The following is a 24,906-nucleotide window of genomic DNA, read 5'->3' as shown; positions in this document are numbered from 1 at the left end:
GTGGAGGAGGAGGAGGAGGAGGTGGAGGAGAAGAAGGAGGTGAAGGAAGAGGTGGAGGAGGAGGAGGAGGAGGATGAGGAGGAGGAGGAGGATGAGGAGGAGGAACAGAAGGGTAAGGATAATGATGAGGAGTAGGATGAGTAGGTGGAGACTAACCTCTATATCTGGGATCCTGAGCACGAAGCCTTGCATACTGGTCTGCAGTCATGCAAGTGCACTGTGGCTCACGCGAGCGACTCGGCGACGCAGGGGTTGACAGCGGCTTGCGCTTCGTCTTCACTTTATTCTGCTTGTTCGGCGGTTCCAGTTTGAGCGAGTACGAGGAAGAAGCTTTGCGAGAGAACTTGAAAGAGGGTGACTGCAACACAAGGAAAAACAAGCAAATTAGTCAACAAATATAGTTGTTACTTCTCTCTTCATAATTTATAATGATAATTTTCCAATAATTTGTTAATATATTGTTCAAATAATATTCATATGGAATAATTGATTCAACAACTATAATAGTTACTTCTTTCTTGATAATTTATAATGATAATTTTCCAATAATTTATTAATATGTTGTTCATAATTATGTTCTTCTTCTTAGGGTGCCAATCCGTTACGAATGTTGGCGATCATCATAGCGATTCGTGCTTTGTTCGCAGCAATCCGGAACAGTTGAGTAGATGTTTTGTTGAACCAGGTCCTGAGGTTTTATAATTATGTTAATATATAATAATTAATTCATCGATGCAATATTTCACACGTTATCATAGAAATTATCTATCAAAATCAGGAGAAAGAACAGGTTGGGCTGTTCCTCTCATCCTGATTTTCATAGACATACATTTTCCATCTGAATTGAAATTTTCAATAGGCTACAGAAAGTTCATCAAAGTCAAGAATTTTGTAAATATGTAATTGATTTCCTTCTATGGTGGACAGTGATTATCACTTTTCTCGCTTTACTACCCTATTTTGTACATTGGATTTTTATTGAATGATACCATCTCAGGAGCAATCTCCTCTTTTGAACTCGAATTAATAAGCCTTTAAGAACGAATAAGTAAAATAATTATAGTGAAACAAAGAGAAACATAGAAGTATAGAAACGTATTGAAACCTGCAAAATTTGTATTGGAACCCCAGTCAATGACGCAGAGCCTGCGTCTAGCCCCCGCCACCCTTTCCGGTACCACTGACATGATAGCCTCTGAAAGATTATAGCTCAATAATATATTCTACAATAATTGATGAATGGGAACGGAACGAAGAAGGATGAATTCTCAGCCTTGCCCTCTTTCTCAACTCTTAAGAAATCATAAAGGATTCACACTAGACAAAATATTGTGGAATTTCTCCATATTAAAGTCGAATGGGAATGATATCTTCAGTTCCACATAGTATCAAATATATTAAAGTATCTGAATCATGTTTCGAAAAAATATTATTATATAATTAAAATTATGATTTTCCAATAATTTATTAATATGTTGTTCATAATTATGTTCTTCTTCTTAGGGTGCCAATCCGTTACGAATGTTGGCGATCATCATAGCGATTCGTGCTTTGTTCGCAGCAATCCGGAACAGTTGAGTAGATGTTTTGTTGAACCAGGTCCTGAGGTTTTATAATTATGTTAATATATAATAATTAATTCATCGATGCAATATTTCACACGTTATCATAGAAATTATCTATCAAAATCAGGAGAAAGAACAGGTTGGGTTGTTCCTCTCATCCTGATTTTCATAGACATACATTTTCCATCTGAATTGAAATTTTCAATAGGCTACAGAAAGTTCATCAAAGTCAAGAATTTTGTAAATATGTAATTGATTTCCTTCTATGGTGGACAGTGATTATCACTTTTCTCGCTTTACTACCCTATTTTGTACATTGGATTTTTATTGAATGATACCATCTCAGGAGCAATCTCCTCTTTTGAACTCGAATTAATAAGCCTTTAAGAACGAATAAGTAAAATAATTATAGTGAAACAAAGAGAAACATAGAAGTATAGAAACGTATTGAAACCTGCAAAATTTGTATTGGAACCCCAGTCAATGACGCAGAGCCTGCGTCTAGCCCCCGCCACCCTTTCCGGTACCACTGACATGATAACCTCTGAAAGATTATAGCTCAAGAATATATTCTACAATAATTGATGAATGGGAACGGAACGAAGAAGGATGAATTCTCAGCCTTGCCCTCTTTCTCAACTCTTAAGAAATCATAAAGGATTCACACTAGACAAAATATTGTGGAATTTCTCCATATTAAAGTCGAATGGGAATGATATCTTCAGTTCCACATAGTATCAAATATATTAAAGTATCTGAATCATGTTTCGAAAAAATATTATTATATAATTAAAATTATGATTCAATTAAGATTATTATTGAACTCACGCAACATTCGCGAAATTGTTTAGCATCAATAGGAGATGTAAAGTTGAGGCCCCATGTGTCATTGGTCAATGTTTCTTTCCAGTAGACAAAACACTCGGATGCCTGGCCAATCCTTGTGCCTGGTAACAAAAAATATTATCATTATTATATTTATTACACAATGTATAAAATTATATATACTGAACGAGCATTAGTGAGTTCCTGCTTTTGACACAAGGCTAAAATCTTTGTCCGTATGTTTGGCTGTTTGTATGTTCTACAATAGCTTTCAACTCTTCAATCAATCAGCTTCAAATTCCGAACACATATTATTCGAACCTTTTTCACATATCGATTTCGTTGGACAACAAAATTTACCGTCCTTTTCCAAACAAAAAAAAAATCTGGTGTGGCGCACTCACACAACTTTCCTTGCATTTCATACAAATGTATCTAGCTCCAGCCAATGAGAAGAAATACTTTTTTGGAAATTTAGAAATCCTTAAAAGTAGTTTTGGAAAATATTTAAATGAGAGCTTGAATGGTTTGGCATGGATTCAAACCCCATTCAATCAATGAGTAAAGATAACCTCATTGATCTCCAAAGTGACTCTGCGCTTAAAATGAAGTTTGAAGAATATTCTGTCACATCGTTCTGGATTTGTGTGCATATGGAACATTCAATTTTGAGTGAAAAGACGTTGAAGATATTGACTCCATTTGCGACAATTTATTCGTGTAGAACTCGGTTTACTGCTCTAGCTGCCATGAAAGGTAGATATAGATCAAGACTGGTTGTGACCTAGGAACTTAGAGTAGCGAAACCAGCGCTGACACCTCGTTTCAATAAACTCTGTGCGAAAAAAACAAGCTCATCATTCACTCTGAAGCTCTTTTTATTGTTGATTGCAACAAAAATAACAACTATGTACGTCAGTACCTGAGCAAATTATAATTGTTTTTATAGATTTTGTTGTTTTATTAAATGATTGAAACTTTTGCCCCATTGAGTTATGTATAGAATGCGCTAAACTCAACTAAATGAATATTGAGTGAAAAATATGTAGGTATATGTACGTATACGTATATGTACAACATGTATAGTAGTCTACACTTATAAATGTAGGGGGGATCGGCTTACAACTGAATTTATTATGCAGGGGGGTCTCGAAGTAAAAAGTTTGAGAACCACTGGTGCATAGATAGACTGCTTAATAATCGTGAGAGGGCGAAGTCATAAAAAAGTCATATGTTTGGAATAATATTGTAAATTGATCCCAACCAGAGATTTCTAAAGAACAGCTAATGCAGAATAGCAGCGGAAATTTTGAAAATTATTATGGGAATTTCACTTAGTCAAAATGATAGTGTTTTTATAAATGAACAACAGCAGATATAAGACAACAATGGTCGCCATTTTAAGACGAAAATTGCTTCAGGAAAAGGCTACTCTCGAGCAATCATCAAAGTGAAAAATCAGGATTTCAAAACAACATTCCCGCTTCTCTTCCACACTCACTTTCTCTCTTTTCCGGTAGAGTGTTGATGACGAGAATGACATTGAGTATCATTTCCCAAGATTCAACCCATTACTCTACAGAGTAACATATGGAGTTACATTGAATCACATTATAATAAATTTGTAATTATTACAACTTGCGGGTTCAAAAATCAGTACAGTAGGCATGAGCGAGGTCTCCAGACTAGAGGACTCACTAGTTTATCAATAATCAACTTCTAAACTTGCCTCTTGAGTTATAAGGGCGAAGTTTCAACATACAATATTGTATATTAATTGTCAACTACTTATCTGCAAAATAGTTGTTCATTTGCAAGTTACTCATGTGCAACTATTTCTCACTCAAGTAACTGCGAACTTAAATAGAATAGCCCATCAGATTACTAGTTGTTGAACTATTTTAGAGTTTTTAAAAAAATAAAGGGTACTTCAAGATACTTATATTGTTTTTATTAACATCATTAAATTATTTATTTCCAACACATAAATGTTTGTCATAGTCATTCAATCTCAGCTGTTTTTCATGCATGAAATCAAGCCGGTTAACAGCTGTTTGCCGAACAAATGAGCATATGATTCTCATTACAGCATACTCTACTGTAATGAAACCATATATGTGTTTTATACAGTCGAGTATATTCCCTAGTTCCGGAATAGGAACAGCAAAACTGCTACAAAAAACCACCTTCAGCGCCTCAGGTGGAAGTTTTGTCAACTACAATCAAGAAATTCCTTATTCAGAATTTGTAAACTGGGTTATGCTTATAGAATGCATGTAGTAGCTTCAGCACAAGCGGGACGTAATGTTTCCTATTTCTCAATTATTCTTCTTTAGATTATTATGCCAAAAAAGTGTACGTTACTTGGACGTGAATGTCTTTTGCAGTGCTCAAATGAAATTCTAGTCTCGGCTAACGCCTCGACTAGCCGAATCACCGGATCACTCGGCTAAAGCCTCGACTAGAAACATCATTCTCGACTCAAAAGGCCCCTTCCCGTCCTTGTGACATAAGATACTATTCCAGGAGGCGCGTTGTGAAGCACAAGACCCATTTTCAGAGCATAGAGATGACATCTCTGCTTGTTAATACTGGTGGGATACTCACTCAAGACAAGCAGAACCATTCACTATCATACACTAGCGATCAAACCTATAGTAAATATTGAACAGATTTGATACAAATGGCAGTGTGATATACCTGGTTGAACTAGTCGGACATCGAGTATCTTGTCGACTTGGCTGTTGTAGGCGGTGATGTGGAAGACGCACTCGGGTGAGTCCTGGATGCAGGTGATGTTCACTGGCACCAGATCCTCGGACACCTGCTGCCATTTCACGCTGCCTGTGCCGCTAGCGCTTACATGGAACACCTCAGCCCACAACCTGCACACCAAAACACCACACAATGTCACACATAGTAATGATACATTGTTAAAAGGTTGAAAAGGCTTCATATAAAAATGTTGGTTTTATTCTGAATGACAAAGCTTTTGTTCTTACATAAAGAAAAATTATGGAAATAAAATGGTTCTTTGCATTACATGGTTTCATGTTATGACAACAGAGAAGTGAGATTCATTTTATGTTTCCACTTGTAGTAGAAAATCATTACTGTAACTGCTCAATTGTCATTTGAAAGGCAAATCAAATTTCATTCAATAACATTAGTTTATTCAGGAGAAACGCAACATAATATAACTAAAAATGAAGTCATTTGCTACATGGATGTGGCTCCTGAATTCATTTTCGATGGGAAGGAACGACCGAAGAAACCAGAATTCAGCTAGAATTAGCATTGATCATTTGCGATAAATTACCAGAATTTCTACTCAGTTCTGTGGGAGGAGAGTCAAAATTACTTCTGTTTTCGAATTATTATTGAAAATATATCAAACTTGATGTAGAATATGTGATTTGATGTATCATAGAGATTGGTTTGATTAAAAATTGAGTTATTGTGTGGAAATAAATACTACTGTCATTGGAATCATTATTGTAAATACAGTATCTTTGAATTGTCGAGTAAGTTTGAGATGGATAGTGACTAGCAGTCCGACTCTGTGAATGATTATCTTCGTACTTATAGGCTATAATTTTTTGAACGAATTAACTAGTAGCGTTAACAAGAGATTTTAATGTTCGTTTTAATATCATGTTGAAGCTTTTGAGTTTATCAATCCGCTCCGAGATTCAGTGAAGGTTTGGGTAGTGAGGTAATGGTGATTAGCAGACGACATGACACAACATTTCTGTAGAAATCATAACTGAAATTATTAATTTGTTCCTCAACAATAACTACTGTAGCCTACTAAGGCCTTATTTGGAATTGCCTTTATTATCGTTGTATGAGTTATACTCCGACACATGTTATTATAGTGAAGTGGGGTATAATAATTGGAAAAAAATTATTCCTAGCAATTGCTTGATTTAGGATTTTCTTTGATATGATTGTATTTTTGATGTCTTTAGTTGATTATTGATTATACCGCGACAAAAACGAGTGAGTTCGAGTTGTGAGGTAGTAATGAAACAATATTGTGATAATATTGTGATGAATAATTTATTAGTATGGTGGGCATACACCTGGACACATATTATTATAACACTTGGTAAAAACACTCAATTCAAATTGGCTACTTTTTAAATTAATAGAACAATATAAAATTCCTGAAGCACCTTTTATAAAAAAAAAAACTATAAAATAGTTCAACAACTAGTTTCGGTGATCAGATTTTTCAACCTCACGATCACCGAAACAAGTTGTTTAACTAATGGTTGAACTATTTTAAAGTTTTTTTTTTAAATAAAGGGTGCTTCAAGATTTTTACATTCTCTTATTATAGTGGTGTATCTTGAATTATTTTTGGCAATCACTGTACTATAGTGAGTTATAATGACAGTATTTGATCAACTTTGGTTTTGCTATCCTTGTCTATCATTCGACAAAGCCGGTGGTACTATCCTTTTCTAGGTCCACAACGATGCCAAGTATGTTTTTGACAGTGTAGAAATATAATTAATTAAAGCAGAGAATCGGCATCGCTATTCTTCTATCTTTATCCACTGTCATTATAACGTGGACCTCACCATAGTAGATCCACTTCACATACTGTACTTAATAAGGGGTGCCCAGAGGTGACTAAGAATCAAATCCAATGGGGTTCCAAAAAAATGTCAACACTGCTTGACGACAATTTTTGGGTTTTCAAATCTAGGAGGGGGTAGTTCTCCAATTTCAGGAGGGGCTCGTCCATGGGCTTGGGAGGGTGACACCTCTGACTTAGTTCATGATATACAGTCTTTTATTAATAAAAACAATATAAGAACCAAAAACCAAGGTTTTTTTATATTGTTTTTATTAATTTTTACAAAAGTAGCCCATGTAAGTGAAGTGTTTTCACTGTCTTTTATATATTCATCTACGACCATGTTGTAATGTGAACATTGTATTGTACATATATGTTTTTTGCGAAAAAATAGATAAATTGATTTTGATACCTGAGCAGATGGCCATCGCGACGCCGGGACGTCTGCCAGGGCGAGTCCTCGTAGCGGTAGGCCTTTCTGATGAGCGGCGCACACGAACAGCTCAGCTTGTTGCCCATGCTGGTCCCCCCTAGTCCACCACCCCCACCTGCCCCACCTGCTCCACTGCCCCCTTCTGACACCGCCCCTTCCGGTCACCACACCATGCTCCGGCTGCCTCCCCGACTATCAGCGCACAACTGAAACAACAAACAAATACTTCAATTATTCCAAATTTAAATTTATTCCTACACAGAAAAAAATACAAAAACCATTTGAGTTATTACTTATCAAACCAGCCTATAATGGTATCGAATTTTTAGTGTATTGAAACAGCAATGCAATGTCAATATGGTTTCAAAATGACATTGTCGTAGGGGATATCTTGCCATCGAGTTAGCATGAAGAGAATAGCCATCAGAGAATATAATGCTGCTTTACTCGGTGACAGTCGGCTTGCCAGTTATGGTAGCCAGTCACTGGATGCCAACGACTGGCACTGTTTGAACGGCTCACGCCAGTAGCTGGAGATGCCAGCAAGCCAAGGACGCGCCAGCAGCTGGCAGTTCCAGCAAAACAAGAATTTTTGTTTTACTGGCGCGCCAGCTTCATGTCAGCCTCATCACAGCTTTATACTCTTGCGGGTCATTAGCATGAAGCTCTCTTATAATATTGTCTCTGATGCCCCAAAAGTCTTGTGGCTCATTGACTCTCGTATCCACGTTTCTCGTTCTTTCCGCTGTAACTCGTGGTTTCATATTTCCAAAAGTTCTTCACACAAAACCATAGATATTCAACGCACACACTTTTGAACGGCAACTCTATGTGGTGTTTCTGCCATTTGTTTTAAAAAGCAAGACCTGCACAACTTTCACATAAACCACGCTCGCTGTGGAATTACATCAACACATCTGACTTGTTCCAGTATCTGGCAACGTGTAAGCAGGGTACCGCTGGCATGTCGCTGCTTGCCAGTGGCCTTCATAATAAGCTTCAAAATACAGTAAAAGGGCGACCATATAAGCTATAAGCTACCTGAATTGTAAATATTGTTCCAAGAAGGGAGGAATTGCAGAAACTACAAAACGGAATTAGTCAAGGGCTTCCGGCGAGTGATTCTGATCGGGCAGCCGATGCGATCGGAAGCAATCTTATCGAGCTCCTAGGCTGCGAGCTTGAACCGGCCGGCCGGCTACTACTGTACTGAAATATTAACCTTCAAATTGAATTTCTACTAGCGGTCTTATTGTACTCTCTCAATTATTTATAACCTAATAATAGAAACAAAGTGTTATTTCTCGAGTAGGTTAAGTTCGGCGTTATGGAGTGTGTTAAGTGTAAATCGGAGATCACGAAGGATGGTGCTAAATGTTCAGACTGTCAGTCTGAATACCACTTGAGCTGCACTGGTCTTACTACTCGGAATAAAAAGTGGAAGTGTGATAAGTGTGTTACACCAGCCACAGGAACTAACAAAACAGTGGATCACGAACCATCGAACGCTGCATTAATGAAGGCAATCACCGATTTCAGGAAGGAGACAAACGAAAAGTGGGATAAAAATAAGGAAATGTGGGAACACATGAAGGAACAATTTCAGGCAGTCGAGAATAAATGTGATGAAACGAGTGAAACCGTCAACGCATTGAAAGAAGAAAACGTACGTCTGAAAAAGGAACTGGAACATGTAAAAGATAACGTACAGGACCTTCAGCAATATACGCGTAAAAATAATATCCTGATAACCGGTGTACCTGTTACTTATAGCGAGAATACTCTTGAAATATTGAGTGAGATAGCCCGGACCCTACAATTGAACTTTTACAACTCAGACATATGTGCGGCGCACAGGCTACAGGGTAGGAGAGGAGACGCGAGACCGCCGTCCATTGTAGTTCACTTTACATCTCGAATTACCAAAAATATATGGCTGAGAGCAAGAAGACACAAGGGCACACTCACAGCACATGAACTCAGACAATCGTTTCCTGAAACTCAAATCTACCTCAATGAACACCTCACACCTGAAACGAGGGCTACTTTCACCGCCGCTAGGAAATTGATGAAGGACGGGAAGCTACTGTCAGTATGGACATCGGACTGCAAAGTGATGGCCAAGGTTTCGCCGGAGCAGCGCCCCTTCCGGATCCGTGATGTGGCACATGTGGACAGCTTGGGCGGCGACCCAACCAAGAGTGTCAGCATCCAAGACAACACCCCCAACCACAAGCATCATACTCCCCCAGAGCAGCAGTGAGAGGTGGAAAGTGTTAAGTAGTGATTTTAGTGACTTCAAATGCCGTATCGTGAGTTACTTTTTTGTTTTTTCATTTTGAGTTATCGTCACTTTTTTACACTTTATACTGTCTGGCTCTATCTAACAAGCAAAGTGCTATGAACAGGGTTAACTCGAAGTCTATACTAAACTAATCATTATCAGTTCAGTCATAAAATATATCTCAAAACGCTATTTAGCATGCCATCAATTAAGTGTCGTTCTATATTCATCCTTAGTAATAATCATCCGTATATTAATCATACCTCAATAAAATTAATTTATAATATGCTAGTATATTCAAACATAATATGCATCTATAATATTGCTCTTATATCCTCTCTATAGCATGTTGTTCTGTACACTATAACTAGATAGGAGTAAATAATTAATTTATTTGATCAATAATTGAAGGATATCAATCAACAAGAAATTAACATAATTCGAATGACATGAAGCCGCAAATTATTATTGCATTTTTTTATTACTAAGAGTTGCTATGTACTTTATTAAAATTGACTTCCTAATCGCTATTCAAACGTATCCCTAGTGCTGTGCATTATAGGAAATACAATACAATAAGCTTTTACTCCGTTAAAATAATCAATCTACAACTGATTTTAGCGAGCTCCAATTTATCGTACTGATAGTCGTATCTATATTCTAGGGTTCCCCAAATGACAGCATGAAATCGGTATATACTTCAATTTCTTGAATGTACATATATATAATCTCTCATAATCTCTGGCACAAGGCAGTTTTCTAAAATCTTATCTACAATACCGAAGATAATTTTGCCTTTAGTATTCTCACAATAAAAATGAACTATAAGTTCAGCCGATGTAGAATTGCACATGCCTCAAACGATCATAAAAAGGAATATATGAAGTAATTTTGAAATCAAACCGAAGAAGGAATATGAGGTAATTTTGTGTCTAGTTGTCTTGTAAATGATAAATATATGGAGCCCCCTCTGTATACTTTTCTGGATTAGTAGTACTCTGTTTTTTTCTAGTAATAGACTATATTACAAGCTACTTATTATTAATTTCAGACTTATTTGATTGAATATTAATAGTGAATGGAATTATAGCACTTTGTGTCTCGCCAGATGCCTCTAATCTTGAATGGCATATCTAATGAAAAAACTGTATGGAGCCATTGTTTCGACGAATTCGTAGATGCTAATAATGATATGTTAATTTATAATTGCTCAATGACAGTTGAATCCGCATGTTTAGTTGAGTAGCAATAATTCAATTTTAACTTTAACTTTTTTAATTCTTTAAATAAGCATTGTTATTCTATTGTTCCAATCAAATAACTGAACCCAGTGTTTATCTATAGCATTCAGCGAGGTTCAAAATATAAAACTGCTATGAGATTCATACACATAAAATAGCCGGTAGGTCGAGTTCGGCCAAAAAGCCTTGGTTCTTGGAATCAACGTTGCTAACAACAATGAATAGTTTGAGTGATGATGAGGATGACGATGGCTTTTCCTTTTCGGTTGGGGGTTGCGCGAGCCTTGACAGTTTTTCCGAATATTCCACATTTTTCAATAGTGCCGGTCTTGACAGCCTAAAAATTTTACATTGTAACATAAGGAGTTATAATAAAAATTTCCAAGATTATTTGGTCTATTTAAACTCAGTTTTTCCCAGATTAGATATTATAATTTTTTCAGAGTGTTGGCTGTCAAAGTGCGACGGTACGGTCGACCTGACAGACTTTGATCTATACAGAACTAACAACTATCGCAACCAGAATGATGGTGTTCTTATTTATGTCAATAAGCAGTTATCAGTAACGGCAACTGAGGTAACTCTCGGAGATGTTTATGGCTTGAGTCTTGATTTCAATTATCGCGGGGAAGTATTCAATTTATTAGGATTGTACAGAACATTTGACAGTAACATTGATAATTTTATTACTGAAGTAGAAAATTATTACAGAAACATCCCAAAAGATAGGAAATGCATTCTAATGGGTGACATAAATATCGACCTATTGAAAAATAATGTCATTACCGATCGGTATCTGAACAGTCTGTCAGGAGCTGGCCTGGTACAATGTATTGATAAGCCCACTAGAGAGACGGAGGCTGGAGGTGCGTGCCTGGACCATGCGTTTGTGAGATATCACGATATGTCGGCTATCAATTCTGCCGTTCTTCATACTTGTGTAACTGATCATTACAGTATTGCCATAACAATCGCTTCTCCAAAACAATCGAATGTGCAGTCTAGTAAAAGCAATAGATATTATATTGACAAATTCCTACTTAACGATAACCTGGCGAGGGTGGACTGGGAGCCTTTCTTCGCCAGTGATGATACCAATGTGTGTGCTCAGATGTTCTGTCAAAACATAAAACAATGCATCGAGAAATCAAGAAAAAATTCACCTAATCAATCTGCCAAATCAAAAAAATTAAAACCGTGGATTACATCTGGCCTTGTCGCAGCCATTCGAACAAGGGATAAATTGAGTAAATCTTTGAAGAGACAACCCTTTAATACTGACTTGAAAAATCAATATCTAAATCACAGAAACCTACTGAGTAATCTCTTGAAACAGTCTAGAAAAATTTACTATCGGTCACAACTTAATGCTAACTATGGAAATCCTAGATTGTTCTGGAGTACAGTTAATGAAATAGCTGGTCATTCTAAAACTAAAGACTCATTCCCTGTGCATAAATTCCTCTCCACAACTAACCATGATTCTCCCCAAGATTTATATAAGAACATATCCAACGATTTTAACAATTTTTTTTCTGAAGTAGGCAGGAAACTAGCCGACAATATAGATTGCAGAGGAGAGCCTCTTATAAATGACAATATGTACATTAAACATTCAAACTTTATAATGAAACCAGTCACAGAGCAGGATGTCATTCGTCACGTGTCCAGCTTGCGTGGTGGCTCCGCCCCTGGTTATGATTCTGTTTCTTCTACTTTCCTCAAAAATAATTTAAATCTTTTCTTGAAACCTCTTCTCCACCTTATAAATTTAAGTATTTTTAGCGGTATATTTCCCGACCCATTCAAACTAGCAAAAGTAATTCCAATATTCAAATCTGGAGCGCATAATGATAAAAGTAATTACCGACCTATTTCCCTGCTAAGTGTTTTCTCAAAAATCTTAGAAAAGATTGTTAAGGAGCAATTGACGACTTACCTTCAAGAAAATGAAATAATATGCCAATGCCAGTATGGATTTAGGCAAGACAAAACACTGAATGATGCACTTTTTGATATAAATGTAGAGATAAACCAAGCTATTTCTTCAAACACAAAATCAATGATGGTCTTTCTCGATTTAAAAAAAGCATTTGATTCCATAGATAGAAGTAAGCTATTGAAAAAAATGGAACATATAGGTATCCGTGGCATCTCCCTGTCCTGGTTTAGCAGTTTCCTCTCTAAAAGGAGACAGGCAGTTTCCATAGCAGGTGTTTTGGGTGATGAAACAGATGTGGATTATGGGGTGATCCAGGGGAGTACCTTGGCCCTCTGCTTTTCCTTATCTACATCAACAATATATCGAGACTACAACTTAATGGGAAAATTATGTTATTTGCAGATGATACTCTTATTTTTTTGAAGGGAAGATCATGGGAGGAGGTACGTAACAAGGCTTCACAGGACCTTTTCCAGGTGAAGAAATGGCTGGACCAGAACACCCTTTCCCTTAATATATCAAAAACAAAGTATATGCCAATATCTCTGCGCCTCATAACAGACTACAACCTTGAGAATATAAAAATACATAATTGTGATAATCCATTGAGCAACCTATGTAGGTGTGAAAGCATAGAGAAAGTGGACTCATACAAGTATTTAGGAGTTGTTTTTGACAGCCGATGAGATGGTCAGAGCACATCTACCGCCTGAAGTGTAGGGTTCGCAAATTTATATATGCTTTTCGCATGCTGACTGACATTCTCCATGAGATCGAAATCAAAATGGCCTACTATGCTTATATTCAGTCTCTCCTCTCCTTTGGCATCATTGCTTGGGGGGGAGCTTTTAAAACAGTGCTTGAACCCCTCGCAGTGGTCCAAAGAGAAATCATTAAAACAGCTTTTAAGAAACCTAGACTTCACCCAACTATTGCACTTTTTCAGGAAACAGCTATTCTTACAATTAGGCAACTATTCATAAAAACACTCCTTACTCATATATATAAAAATCAAAACACTATTTTCTCCACAATCACACATCAACATAATACTCGCTATTCACAAAACATCCAAATTTTATCTTCCCATCTTTATAAGTCCTATTCCACAACCAATCCTTCATATATTTCTGAAATTCTCTATAGAAACATAAGTAGCAACTTTACCAGTTGGAACCTATTTGAGTCTCTCTCAATAGGTTCATTCAAGAAGAAAACACGCCTGTTGCTATCAAATATAGGGTCAGAGAACTCTGAAGGACTAATAATGTCGGCATATAGGTAACCGAACTGAACATAAAAATAATTGAAACCTGGAATTAATTTATCTCATCGACATTATTTTTTCAATATCTATTAATCTTATTTTCAATATCTATCTAACTAATTGTAATATATTCGCGCTCTGATAAATTTTCTTTATTTTTTTTTTAACCTGATGAATGAGAGCCCGCGCATGGTTCTGGGGACGCCCTCTGGCTCATCCTCCAATCAACATTGTTTATAAATTTATTAATTTTTTACATTATATTTTTCACATTTCACTGCATATATTTTTTTTCTTTTTAATTACTCACTTTTAACATTAAACTAACCCTTCATTATTATTATTATTCTACAACTTGAGACCATTACAATATCCCTAATTGGTCAATCTGTTGGGGCCCGCGCCTGTTTCTTGTGGATTAGTCATCGTCATCCAGACAACAGGTCTGCGTACCAATACCCTATGACATAGTGCTATTAAACACAATCACCAACAGATTATTGTAGCTGTTGTTTTTGTAATACCTAGTATAATATTATCAATTTACCATATTATCTATTTAAAAAAAGTCAATCCTTATTAACGTGAATGTTTACAAAAATCTGAATCATTCCTCGGAATCTTCCAACGTATTGGCAAGCCGAAGAACTAGTCTTCACACACAGACCTCAGGTCCATGTGAAGATCATTCCTATATTTTTGATGAAGTTCATTTTTAAGCTACAAGAAATGATCCTTAACAGAGCTGGATGAGCTAACAATGAAAACATTGGAATAACTCATGAAAAGTAGCAGTAGTGGTATTCAAAAATACTTGTATAGTGGAATCCACATTGATTTATCAGTATAAATAAGTTTAAAAGCTTATAAGTTTATCAGTATAAGTTTATAAAAACTTTGAAAAGGAATTAGCTTCATTTATCCACAGAATAAAATTTTTTTTGCAACCAATACTGACCGTTTTCAATGAATCTTACCAAATTCATTCTCAATAATGGAAACAGAGAGGAATGACACCTTTACGTAAGAATACAGTGTGATTTGTATTGTTGTCAAATTGATAAAACAAGACAGCATATTGTTGGAATAATTTTCAAGGCAACCTAAATGTTATCTACTATAGTAGAACGCTATAGTAACAATAATAACGAATAGTTACTTCTTATTCAGACTGATTCTTTTAGGTGACGAAAGATGTTTTGCTTTCACAGATAGAGATAATAATCGACGTTGAGAGAAAAATTTCCATTTAGAAGATAAGTTATTGCAAGAACATCTTCTATTGTCGATATTGTCCATTCACTGTATAGGCTACACTGTATTGCGACACTATTGTGAAAGATTGGTACAATTCCACGACGAGAAACAAGGTAAAAAAGAATACCTCTATTAATTCAAAGGAAAAATACTTTATGATGAATTCCGATTCGTCAATCACACAATCTTCTATCTCAAAGTGAACAAGATGCTGTTATAGTCCAAAAGTTCGTACTGAAAACTGATATTAAAATTGAAATTCAAAATGAAATTTATTCTTCCAAAAAATACATAGCATTACAATATATTACAATGTATAACTGAAAATAACGCCAATATTGGAGTGATCCGTGGTCTAGTGGATAGAGTGCTTGCGTAGCAGCATAGAGATCCCGGGGTTCAAACCCTCTCAATACCAAAAAGTTTTTTAACCAGATCACTCCCGTGTTATCGGATGGGCACGTTAATTGTCGGTCCCGGCTGAAGTATGACAGTCGTAAATTACAGTGTATGACAGTACGGCTTAAATTATATATTCAGGCGATGGGACCTTCCCGCAAGGGACTCCCCACCAACAAAAGCCATACGAATTTACTTTTTACGCCAATATTTTTTTAGAATTAGAATTCGAGTGGAAGCAAATTTGCCTTTTTATAGTTGTCATGGAACGTTCTGTTTTTGGTTTGTGATATTTGTATTATAATAAACGTCCTTTATACAATAAACTTTAATAATTTCATCAGAAAATTCAATCTTCATGTTGAACGTTGTTTCTAACATAACAATGAATTATGTTTTTAACAAGAGGTTTGATTTATGTACAGAAAGAATAACATGATTCCCACCGATCTTCAAAATTTTGTTCCCTCCAATTACAATTCCCTCCAATTTTCATCAAATAATAATTAATTCAACATTTAGGCAATATTCTCCTTGACAATTTATTCGATAATTGGTTTAGCCGTGAAAGTCGTGCTTCCTTCAGAAACAGAGAGTTGATTATGTGAATTGAATAAAATGCTGTGAAGGAATTATATGTTTACTAACATTCTTCGGAAAACTCATTCCTCAATTTGTTATGATGTTTCCTTTAATGGAAAAAGGAAATAAATTTTGTTCCAATAATAGAAACTTCATCTTACTCTATATTTTTGTAACAATTTCTATCTAAATTTGGGAAAGGAACAGTTTTGAGCTTTAAGCCTGTTGTTCCTCTCCCAATCATTAATAGAGAGCTAGTGGGAGGATATTTTTAATATTCTTTCCGAAGAATGGACATTGATATGTCCAAAGCTCCGCCAATTTATTTAGATGCATAACAATATAATTATCTATTGTTATTCTATTACAAATTGCTTTTTCATATCATATACAGTTCAATAAGTATTTTCTTAGTCTATATTATGTAAATTCATATATAATTTTGCTGTATTGTAAGCTATTGTATATAAGTGTATAAGCCAGTATATATTGTAATCTACATAAATAAAGTACTCAATCATTCATAGTTGAGAATTATATTGTATGTATCAATTTATAAATAAATAGATAAATAACTGGCTTCCGATTGTGGACGTGAATTCCTTCAATCACTTAACCACTCTACAACTACTCATCATAGCCTCACTAATCTATAAATATAATGAGGTAGGCAGACAAATAACCCACTGACCGACAATGGAATCAAGGCCAAGGCCACTAGAAGAGTAGAGCAGAGCCAAAGGGCGTCGCCCTTACCATCCAAACACAGCGCCCTACACCTCTCCACCCTACGCCTACATTGTTCGAGGGATGATGCATAAAACTGGCTACGATCGATAACAGGCCAGACAAGGAAAGCGGCACAGAGAAAGAGCCTGGGAAACAGGTATATGCATATTAGAGAGAGAAATAGATAGTGATGAGAGAGATGCATGAGGAATGTGAATAGGTAGTGGAAGAGAAAAAGAGAAATACGTGTAGAATGATTGAGAGTGTGGGAAATAACATGAGAGATCTAGAGAAGAGAAGGAGACAGTGAAACAGGTATGCTCATTTGAGAGAGCAATGGATGGTCATGAGAGAGTATGAGAAATGTTGATAGGTAGCAGAGAAGAGAGAGAAATTTACAGAGTGATTGATTGATTGATTGCATTTATTGCCTTTAGTGACTGAGAATGTGAAAGATAAAATCGGAGAGATGGAAAAATAGTGGTGAAGAGAATGAGACAGTGGAACATTTCAGAGAGAAATAGGTAGTGATGGGAGAGCATGAGAAATGTGGATGGGTAGTGGAAGAGAGAGAGAGAGAGAGAGAGAGAGAGAGAGAGAGAGAATTTAGGGCGAAGAAGATGAGAGAGAGAAGTGAGCAAGAACAAAAAATAACTCTTTTAACTCCAAGATAGAGAGAAAGAAACGGGAAGAATGAAATGACGTTTAGAGCGAAGAAGATGAGAGAGAGAAGTGAGCAAGAGAAGTTTATGAAAATTTAATTCCGTAGATATATTGTAGCTACGAGAGAGATAGTATCAGGAAGATTGATAGATAACAGGACATGAAAAGAGTTGAAAATTGTGAGAAAGAGCACGATGAGAATGGATAGATTGTAATAGAGGAAGGTAGAGACAGAGTAAGATAGAGTGCGACTCATGGCATGAGAAAAAAAGTTGTGAGAGAGAGGGAGGAAAAGAGACGGATTGGGAGAAAGAGTGAGAGAGTTGCGTATTTACTCTGAGATAGGTGGAGCAGAAACAGGTACCCTATAAAGTGTATGATGTTATCACGGATGAGTAGGCCATAGGTCGTGTTTACTCTGTTGCTTACTACTGAAGCTTCAGAGGTGGTCAGTTAGTATCAGACAAAATGAAAATCCATCGATCGTTGTAATATTCGTAACGATTGAGTCGAGATGAATGAAACAAACGTAAGTTTTTCCTAATGATGATTGCACACGATATACATGAGAATGTAGTATTCTTTCTAGTCATTATTCAAAATGTATGTTATATTCAATGTCCAAATTTGTAGTTTTTGTTGATCGATAAGATTATCTTATAAGTTGTACCCATATTTATTGATCTCTTGAAAAGGAAAACGGTCTGCCTTATTGCTTGTTGAATCTTCATATCACAGAAGTATTCACACTGATCAAAGTAAATTATTTTTTCATTGTTTTATCCAAATGAGAAGTTATTCCCATTCCAAAAACATGAATTTATCAAAACATTGATTCATGGAAACGTGAATGTTTGCTTCATCAAAGATGTGGTTTGAAACCAATATTTCAATTCCATGGAAGGATATTGATTCCAATTCTTCTGAGATTCTCCATTGAAACCCAATCACCATCTAGGAATAATGCTGACACTGTGAGTTAGAATTTCATCTCTTTTTATTTAGAAACAAAAATTCAATGACCTGCCTAGTGCCTTTTTAGATTAGTTATTCAATGTTGGATCCCAAAATAATACCAGTGAGGTAAATCAATTCTTATCTAAATAAGCATTGATTTATTTATTTCTTCTCTTGAAAATTCACTTTACTTCACTTCACTATTGTTCGTCACAGTTTCGTCATAATTTCCAAGTTTATAAACCGAAATTCCGAGGATTTCACAAATGACTTTTATAGACAATCATTCAAAAATAATAGTAAAATCTATGGATATTAAAGTCTATGAACCACAAATCTCGACCAATCAACACATTGAATCAGAAAAGTCACCCTGTTTTCAAGGGGAATATTCAAGGCAATTTTCCCAATGGAGATTGCACACTATATATATGGGAAAAGAATACTTCTGCAATAATTATAAGATAGAAATGTTATAACAATATCCTAATTTATAGGTCTCGCTAATCAATGAGATTAGAGATTAGATTTAATCAATACAGATTAAATCTTAAAGCTTTCGCCAAAATAATCACGCTGGAGCATTGAATACCAATCTATTTTCTCTTTACAAAACCTAACCTCAATCTGCCACACCGATAAGTAGTACTGGAACAATATCAATGCAGACAGAATTAACCGTTTACTAGGCACGGCGGTGAGTTGTGCCATGCTTCAAGCCGTCACAGAGTGAAAAGGCCAACTGTTTAAAACACAGAAGTGATCACAGTCAGTTAGATAAGAAGGTTTATTGTGTAGAGAAGAAAGCGCGGGAAAGGGAGGCGAATTGGCGGGAAAGGGAGGCAAATTGGCGGGAAAGGAAGGGCGGTAAGCCGGTCAAGCGGTGTGAGGTGGAACTTAGTTTGCCAGCATCCCACCAGATGGCGACACCTACAAAATATCATTGATTTCTCCCTCCTCGCGGCCTCTCCGTGCACTTACAGACACTTGGATCCCAGTTCTACCACACTCGCAAACCCCTTACTATCACTACTTCACAACATAGTCTCCACAAACCTACTACTGCACCTACTACCATAATCTAGAACAATGCTCTCACTTGAAGCCTCATACGATTTCTTAGAACAGAACAAACTCTCCCAATGAACTTACTGGAGTCCTTTTGAAATGCAGCATAAATTGATGAATACCACAATCTAGTATACTGTTTCAAACGTAGCTTACTTCGAGTCTCATACGATTTCCAAGGAAATAACAAACTCTCCCCAATGAACTTACTGGAATCCTTCTGAGAATGTAACACAATGTGTCATATATATATATGTCATATATGATAGGTACTTCAAAGTAGAATCTGAACTTCACATAATAGTATCTACAAACCTATTACCTAATCTAGTACACTGATTCAACCGTAGGCCACTTCGAGTCTCATACTATTTCCAAGAAGAGAACAAACCCTCCCAATGAACTTACTGAAATCCTTTTGAAAATTTAACATATAATGATAATTTAAAGTAGAATCAGAACTTCACATTATAATATCTACAAACCTATTACCTAATCTAGTACACTGATTCAACCGTAGGCCACTTCGAGTCTCATACTATTTCCAAGAAGAGAACAAACCCTCCCAATGAACTTACTGAAATCCGTTTGAAAATTTAACATATAATGATAATTTAAAGTAGAATCAGAACTTCACATTATAATATCTACAAACCTATTACCTAATCTAGTATACTGATTCAACCGTAGGTCAATTCGAGTCTCATACGATTTCCAAAAAGAGAACAAACTCTCCCAATGAACTTACTGAAATCCTTTTGAAAATGTAACACATATCTGATACTTGAAAGTAGAATCAGAACTCCACACTATAGTCTCTACGAACCTATTACCTAATATAGTACACTGATTCAACCGTAGGTCAATTCGAGTCTCATACGATTTCCAACTATAGAACAGACTCCCCGAATGAACTATCTACTGAATACCATTGAAAATGAAACATGAATCTGATGCTGTACTTCAAAGTAAAATTCCAAAACTTCTCAAACCTACAACCTACTTAGCATGGTCTAGTACACTATTTTGACCGTAGCTCACTTAGAGTCTCATACGATTTCCAAGTAGAGAACAAAATCTCTCAATGAAATTAGCAATATCCTTTTGAGAATGGAATATAAATCTGATGATGTAATGCAAAGTTGAAGATTAAAAGTTCACCCACTCGAGCAGTAGCCTACTTCCAGGGAAATATAGAGTATTCAGGGAGTAATTTAGATGAATTCCCACAGTCTACGTGTCCGGTTCAATGAAAATATTATTCTTGAGATTTAATGGGACTATTCCGACGTACGAGTAGGAGTTAACCCATCATAACTTAAAGGAACTATCTATCTACTATCTATCACTCTATCGAATATGTTCATTGATACTGATATTTGAGAAACCGCTCTTCTTATATCCGATTGTTAAACTATATTAATAAGAACCTTGCCTCTCATATAATATAAATATTTGTTGCTCCATCCAATTTTTCACTATCATATCCCTTTCTTATTCGAGCACCAGCATTGGGAACTTTACTAATCTTTGGGAGTTTAACACCACCAAGTCCAGTGTTTCAAGTGAATTACACTTTAACGCAAGAATTTACAACTACGGAGCTCTTGAGAAATTCTGAGAACTTCGAGTTCTCACTTGAGGTATCCCTGCAATAATTATAGTGAAAATAACCAAGATCACGTGTTCGAATATGGTTTACAAATAATAACTGACACATTGCAATTTGAAAGGTTATTATGAGAATTCGATGGCACTCATCTTATATAACAAAAAATAGCCTTATGTTCCATGTGAATTATCAATGATTAGAGATCAGATCTCCTGAGCCTCTCAAGATTGTTAGAGGTTCTCTGTCCATGTGATTTGACTGAATTCAACATGAATAGTTAACTGTACAGCTAGTATCGATGATTCGAATCAACAAGGAGTCTAACTAAGAAACAACGTATATTTGAATTTTTTCGAAATCAAAATTACACAAAACCAAAAAAATAGGCCTATAGCATTTATCCAACGTAAGTATTTCAATCAAACCAAGCTCTTTCTGATACTTCACAACCCATAATTTACCATTTATTTCAAGATATTTTCAATAATAATTCAAAAACAGTAGTAATTTTGACACAGTCTCCCACATAACTAGACATAATTTTGGTCATTGTCTGGCCAAGTATTAAGACCATGGATCATCCTGTGAGTATCACTTTAGTGAGTTTCACGTTATAATGACAGTATTTGGTCAACTTTGGTTTTGCTATCCTTGTCTATCATTCGACAAAGCCGGTGGTAGGCCTACTATTCTTTTCTAGGTCCACAACGGTGCCAATTATGTTTTTGACAGTGTAGAAATATGATTAATTAATGCAGAGAATCGGCATCGCTATTCTTCTATCTTTATCCACTGTCATTATAACGTGGACCTCACTATAGCTCTTATATTTGAACCAAGATGTACTAGTAACATCATGTACGTGAAATGTATTGTATCACCTTTCTCATGTACCAGTAGGTCATGACTTTCATAAATCTATTATAGATCTCTTCATGATAATCTACTTTGGTGAAGAGATTATTGAAACCAGCAATGCAAGACGAAAATAAAAGTTGAAACACTGAATCCTCCTATTAAGGGAGAAAGAAAGAGGTAGCGAGTAGGAGACAGACAATAGAAGAGACTTCAATTGCGAAGAAATGTCAGATAAGTGACTCGAACTCTTTCTGGTAATTACTTTTCTGTCCAGCCATCCATTTTCGATCGCTTACCGCATTGGGGCGTAGCGTAACGTACGTTCAATCAAACAGTCAGGAAGGAGAACGTCCCAACGTCGCTCTGTCGATACCATCGTTCTGAAATAACTTCGGGTCAGACCACAGATAAATGGACGTACGACATGCATATATGTACGATCAAACCACAGATACATAGATAGATTGGATCGACTCCGTTGTAGAAGTCAGACCATAACCAGATGTGGTTGGGTGACGGAACCACACTTCGCTCACCAAACGCCAGAGGTCTCCACAGTCGAATTTCCGCTCAGTCACTGACATTCTGTATGCTGACTTCTATAGCCTACCTGCAATTCGATTGTAATCTATTCAAAATCAAGGTAATTCAATAAGATTCTATGAGATAACCGTACAATCACCTTCTAAAAACCTTCGATAATAATCTATAATACCCATCTTAAATTTTCTAATAATCTTCTAAGATTTTCTAATCTTTTGAGATGTTCTACTAATATTTCAACATTTTCGGGTGGGAGTCTCCTAAACCTGGAAAGAAAATCTTAAATAAAAATGTAAAAGCTTCAAATAATGTTGTCTACTTCAGAATAGATTGTGGAGTTTGAAGGAGAATGTAATTTAATTTCAAGAAGAAGCCCAAAGGAGATGACAATTCTTGAAAATTGAAGACTTTACAAGTTCATTCTAGATACAAGATATTTTCAGATATCTACTTATATCTATCTAATCTAAACAGGCATGGAATAAGAATAGATTCACGTGAGTACATTGTTTTCCCAGGAGGAAACTAGAACCTATAATACAGATTACTCAACTCCAACCTCCCCAAGATCACTCGTAATAAATATAAAAAAAATCGAAATATCAAAATAATAATAACTTCTAAGAGAATTATTGTATTTCATAGAGTATTAATTTTTTCAATGAAGCCTCTTTCTAAATAATAATTAAAATTTGAGAGGCCTATATTTTCCCCAGCTTCAGTCTTGGAAACAACTTTGCTGTAGGATGTCCAACTGAGGCCTGCATACTGTAGGACCAAATAGGGAAGGTAGTTTTAGTGTTTTCATCCCCTACGGTAAAAAATGCATCGTACGGAGAAAGTGGTGGTGGATAGAGGGTTGAAAGTGGAAGGGGGACAGTAAAAGCACGAAGGGATCGTAAAAAGGAAGAGCCCTAAGTATCTTCTCCTTTCGCCATTTGCTTCCATCCTTCTTATTTGGTGCGTTCACTCACGATTCCTGGCTTTTAGAAGAGTCTCAAAACATGGACAAGGTCCGACGATTGCTGAATTGCTGATTCAACGCTGGAAATCTGTACATTTGTGACTTCCTCATCATTTTCTTCCCTGTATATCAAAAAATTCGAACAAAGGTATTCACATTCCCTTTATAGGGATACTACGGTTATTGTAGTAGAATACTACAGGTTATTGAAATGGAATTTATTTTTAAATGAGAATGTTTCTAATGAGTTTAAACAGGTTATGCATTGATTGGATAAAGAAAGGGTACTGGATACTGAATGATTTCTATTTCAGTTCAATCAATAGAGTGTTTAAAGTGTCGTTCTCAAGATTTTATTCGGCAAGATAATAGATTAGATTATTGGTGTATTATTTATCATATTGATTTACTTAGCAAATTGATTTCCTTTGCAAAAAACTATCCCGCAGCTTATACGCTCTGAAGAGACTGAGGCTTTGTGTCAGTAAAGAAGTGCTGATATCAAACCTATTACGGTTTATTTCATTCTCACTTGAGCTATGGTCTTCGCCTATGGGGGAACTGCAGTGGTATGAAGAGGATTTTTGTATGGCAGAAAAAGGCAATCAGATGCATCGTTGGTCTGAGGAATAATGAATCATGCAGACAAGCCTTCCCAGAACTTCAGATAATGACACTGCCATGCATGTACATATTTTGTAATCTGATGCACATGAGAAAAATGAAACCAACTTCATACGACAAGAGGAGATTCACAGCTACGCAACAAGACAGCGTTCGTTCCTGACAACACCTCATATCCGTCTAAACAAGACCTTCATGAGTCACAAGCTCCAGCTGTTCCGAATCTTCAATAAGATGCCCCAGAGAATTAGACAACTACCGGAACCAAGATATAAGGCAGTTATTTGCAAGTGGCTGAAAGAAAAAGCATTTTATGATTTAAATGAATATATGAACTACACTGACATGCCTAGTGTCACTCAATGACAGCATAGATTATATGTGTATATATTGTATTTTGTTCTTTTCCAAACAAAATGACGATGCCTATTGTACAGTGTTGTTTTTAATGGCAAATAAATATTCTTATTCTTATTCTTATTCATAACCTATTTTTTTTAACATT

General features: G+C 36.0%; 1 protein-coding gene across 1 annotated transcript in view; it reads right to left on the bottom strand.

Annotated features, from left to right (window-relative positions):
* The window catches only part of LOC111051144, a 502,268-nt gene that overhangs the window by 441,434 nt on the left and 35,928 nt on the right, over positions 1-24,906 (bottom strand). The window contains exons 2-5 of the mRNA XM_039438199.1: positions 7,391-7,617; positions 5,091-5,275; positions 2,394-2,512; positions 157-358 (exon numbers count right to left, since the gene is read on the bottom strand). Coding sequence (XP_039294133.1) covers positions 157-358; positions 2,394-2,512; positions 5,091-5,275; positions 7,391-7,497 — 613 coding nt within the window. The 5' untranslated portion in view covers positions 7,498-7,617. The remainder of the gene's footprint in view (positions 1-156; positions 359-2,393; positions 2,513-5,090; positions 5,276-7,390; positions 7,618-24,906) is intronic.

This window comes from Nilaparvata lugens, chromosome 11 (assembly GCF_014356525.2).
Source record: "Nilaparvata lugens isolate BPH chromosome 11, ASM1435652v1, whole genome shotgun sequence".
Taxonomy (NCBI): Eukaryota; Metazoa; Arthropoda; class Insecta; order Hemiptera; family Delphacidae; genus Nilaparvata; species Nilaparvata lugens.
The sequence above is the reverse complement of the archived record's forward strand: the minus strand, read 5'-3'. Positions and strand labels throughout refer to the sequence as shown.